Below are 3033 nucleotides of genomic sequence, written 5' to 3'. Positions count from 1 at the left end.
ATTATGAATCAATACAGTATCAGTAACCATTGATTAATTAAATAATAAGCTATATATTATATTATATCAAAGCTATAATATAGGTCAAATGCAGTGTCGGACTGGCTCGAAAAGGGCCAGTCCGCAATTTGAAAAAAAGGGCCCTAACAGTCAAATGTTTTGATTACCCCAGAAAAAAAATCAATAATACATATTTATAAAATTAGCTATAAAATTCATAGGATGATAATGATGTCATTATTTTAATAACTATTGAGAACTTCTCAAAATTGTAAACAAAAATACATTTCTGATTTGAAAAAAAAAAAATGTTTATTTCGTATTTCTATTTACTCTAAATGAATAATAATAATATTAATAGGTACAAAATCAGGGGGCCCCAATTACCATAATAACTATTAAACCGGGGCCCAATTGCGGACTAGCCGTCCGGAACCACTCCGACACTGGTCACAAGTACATAATATGTGTAGGACGTTGGTACAATATTATGCCATATACATATGCAACCAAACATTATAATCTGAAAACGAATATAACATTTGAATAAGGTACTTATTAAATATGAAGCAACACCAAATTAATTATGGTTACTTAATATTTATTACAAAAACTTATAAATATTTGTATGTTTAGTTTTATTTTTCACAAGCATAGAAATTGAGAATATAAATAATATTATTTATAAAATATATTACACCCCTTTTCTTTTTTGAGTACTAATATATAGTACATTGTTGCCACGAATAAAAGAGTCTCCGAATTTGTTTTTAAGTTCTCCATTTATGTATTCTTCTGTTTGTTCAAGAGCAATATTCATGTAACCATCTATGCAAGCCATTACACCTAATAAATGTCATTAAAAAAAATATATATATAATATATACCTATATAATTACTTATTATAAGTTCATATCAGTGGCCCAGTCTAAAAATATAACAATTAAAAGAAATTTACATTCGTCATTCACCCATCTATAAATGAGATTAAAGACAATAAACAATATACATTTTATGATTTCTATACCGTAGGTAGGTACTCACATGTTTTAACATTATTTATTTTAAGCCCTGCAATGGTGCAATCCATTTAGACACCCAACTTCCCAAAAATAAGAAATCAAATGTGGTAATATTTCATTGACAAATATAGAGTTTGGTGCCACTCGGCCACTGGCATAAAGCACAATAAATTACTTATTATATTATGGTTCATAAGACTATGAATTGAAATTAAATATATCTATTTATAAAACTTATTGATTATATACTCATATCCACACCCCACATAATCATTTAAATACTAATGTTTTGGACCTTTTGCAGTATTAAATAGTTTATTTGTTACAGTATCGTTGCTGTGACTATATTGTAATTTAAATGTAACCGAATAATCATGGCAGAAAGGCCATGTCTACCAAACTCTTAAGATTGATTCTGCAAAGGATCCGAAATTTTAGTATAATTAAAATGTGGATATCACCTAATAAAAAAAAATAAAAATAAATTGTTGAGTTGTAAAAAAATTACCTCTGTAATCGACTCCACTATTCAATTTCACAACAACAGGACGACCGTGAATTTGTTGTATAAATTGTGTTAATGCTTCTTTACGACTCATTTTGTGGATAAAATTCTAAAGAAAATAATAATAATACCTATAAGATACGGTTTTTATAGAATAATAAGGAAATATTAAGCGAACAGCTTTTACCCGTTTTACAACGATAAATTATATGAACGAATTATTCAATAAATAAATAATTATAATGTGGTTTAAAACAATCAATTTAATTTATTAATATATTACCTGGTAATTAATATTAAATACTAAATACAAATTATAACGTTTAAAACAATTTGGGAAAAAAGCCGACTATCGTAGTCATTAATTTTAATGTCAGTTGAGTGTTATAGTGTTATCATCATTTTGTATAGACAAAATACACGGTATCTATTATCAGTTAATCTTGTGCCAAAACATACAAAACAGTGCTGGCAACATTTCAGTATTAAAATAATGTTTCAAAAACCATAATTATAATAATATTGACTGATTTCGAATTTCTGACTATAGTATCGTCAATGTATTAATTGTTCTTTTTGTATAGCTAAGAATTGGATTCAACCAAATGTTTTATTTTCTTCTATTAATTACCCACTCGCACCCATATTTAAGGTGTTGCCACTTGTTTCACTTGGAACCTATAATGTTATACGTGACTGGACATACTAATAAATTGTGGCCGTTCCATTTTTATTCGTCTGACCGCTATTTTCAAAGTTTGGCACCGCTAGCAACTCGTACACAATCACGAAATATCTGATCACTGGAGGCAACTAAATAGTTGTATTAGTATATAATGTTTACTAACCTTTTTATTTACGATGAGGATGGGAGGAAATCCGTATATTTTAGAAGGAAACTAATAATTAATATGCACTAGAGCCGGCCACGCATAATAGAAAATCTTTAATCGTATGTAACTTAAAATAATTGTTCCACACATTTATTTTTACACATTCGTAATCAGTATTAAAATGTCTATTGAGTAAAAATAAAAATTGCAAAAAACAGAATGTCTAGTAAATTAGATGAAACATCATGTTTTATCTACTTTACTAGACATTCTGTTTTTAACATGCGAAGGAGCTGGCCAGCAAACAGAGTAGGTAACTGAGCAGGGGGCAAAGTCTACTTTATTTGTGCAAAATATTATTTTTTAAATTAATGACTAAATGAGTTATTTAAGATAAAAATTGGTTATAAATTAAAATTCACATAAAATACCTACCTATCCATGTAGAAATACAATATATGGTACCTATATTTTTAACTAGATCATATTAATAAAATAGGACCTATGCCTATTTATAAATATACCTATTTAATTTTTAATATTTCTATCGATACCTACAATATCAAATTGTGTAGCTTAAGTTTTCAAACCACAGCTAAAAAATATTAAAACCACTATTTTCATTTATAAATTAACCCTAGAAAATGAAAGGGTTAGTAAATAAAAGTGTACA

At 27.5% G+C, this 3033-nt stretch overlaps 1 protein-coding gene across 2 annotated transcripts; it reads right to left on the bottom strand.

The window, feature by feature from the left end:
• Positions 1-580: 580 nt before the first annotated feature.
• On the bottom strand, positions 581-1942 carry LOC132948801 (U6 snRNA-associated Sm-like protein LSm6). Of its 2 annotated transcripts, none has more exons than XM_061019450.1 (3): positions 1811-1942; positions 1531-1636; positions 581-846 (listed from the first exon to the last, which is right to left on the bottom strand). In XM_061019450.1, exons 2-3 carry the CDS (start codon positions 1619-1621, stop codon positions 695-697), a joined length of 243 nt encoding a protein of 80 aa, XP_060875433.1. In that variant the 5' UTR covers positions 1622-1636; positions 1811-1942; the 3' UTR covers positions 581-694. The 2 variants fall into 2 exon arrangements, with proteins under 2 accessions (XP_060875433.1, XP_060875434.1); XM_061019451.1 differs by having other exon boundaries at positions 1715-1875.
• Positions 1943-3033: the final 1091 nt, after the last annotated feature.

Source organism: Metopolophium dirhodum, chromosome 7, assembly GCF_019925205.1.
Source record: "Metopolophium dirhodum isolate CAU chromosome 7, ASM1992520v1, whole genome shotgun sequence".
Taxonomy (NCBI): Eukaryota; Metazoa; Arthropoda; class Insecta; order Hemiptera; family Aphididae; genus Metopolophium; species Metopolophium dirhodum.
The sequence above is the reverse complement of the archived record's forward strand: the minus strand, read 5'-3'. Positions and strand labels throughout refer to the sequence as shown.

Excerpts from the sequence above, each read along its gene's own strand:
- LOC132948801 (XM_061019450.1), bottom strand. The coding sequence starts at position 1,621 with ATGAGTCGTAAAGAAGCATTAACACAATTTATACAACAAATTCACGGT. Across the intron at positions 847-1,530 it reads TAGTGGAGTCGATTACAGAG|GTGTAATGGCTTGCATAGAT; the intron begins GTAATTTTTTTA and ends GACATTTATTAG.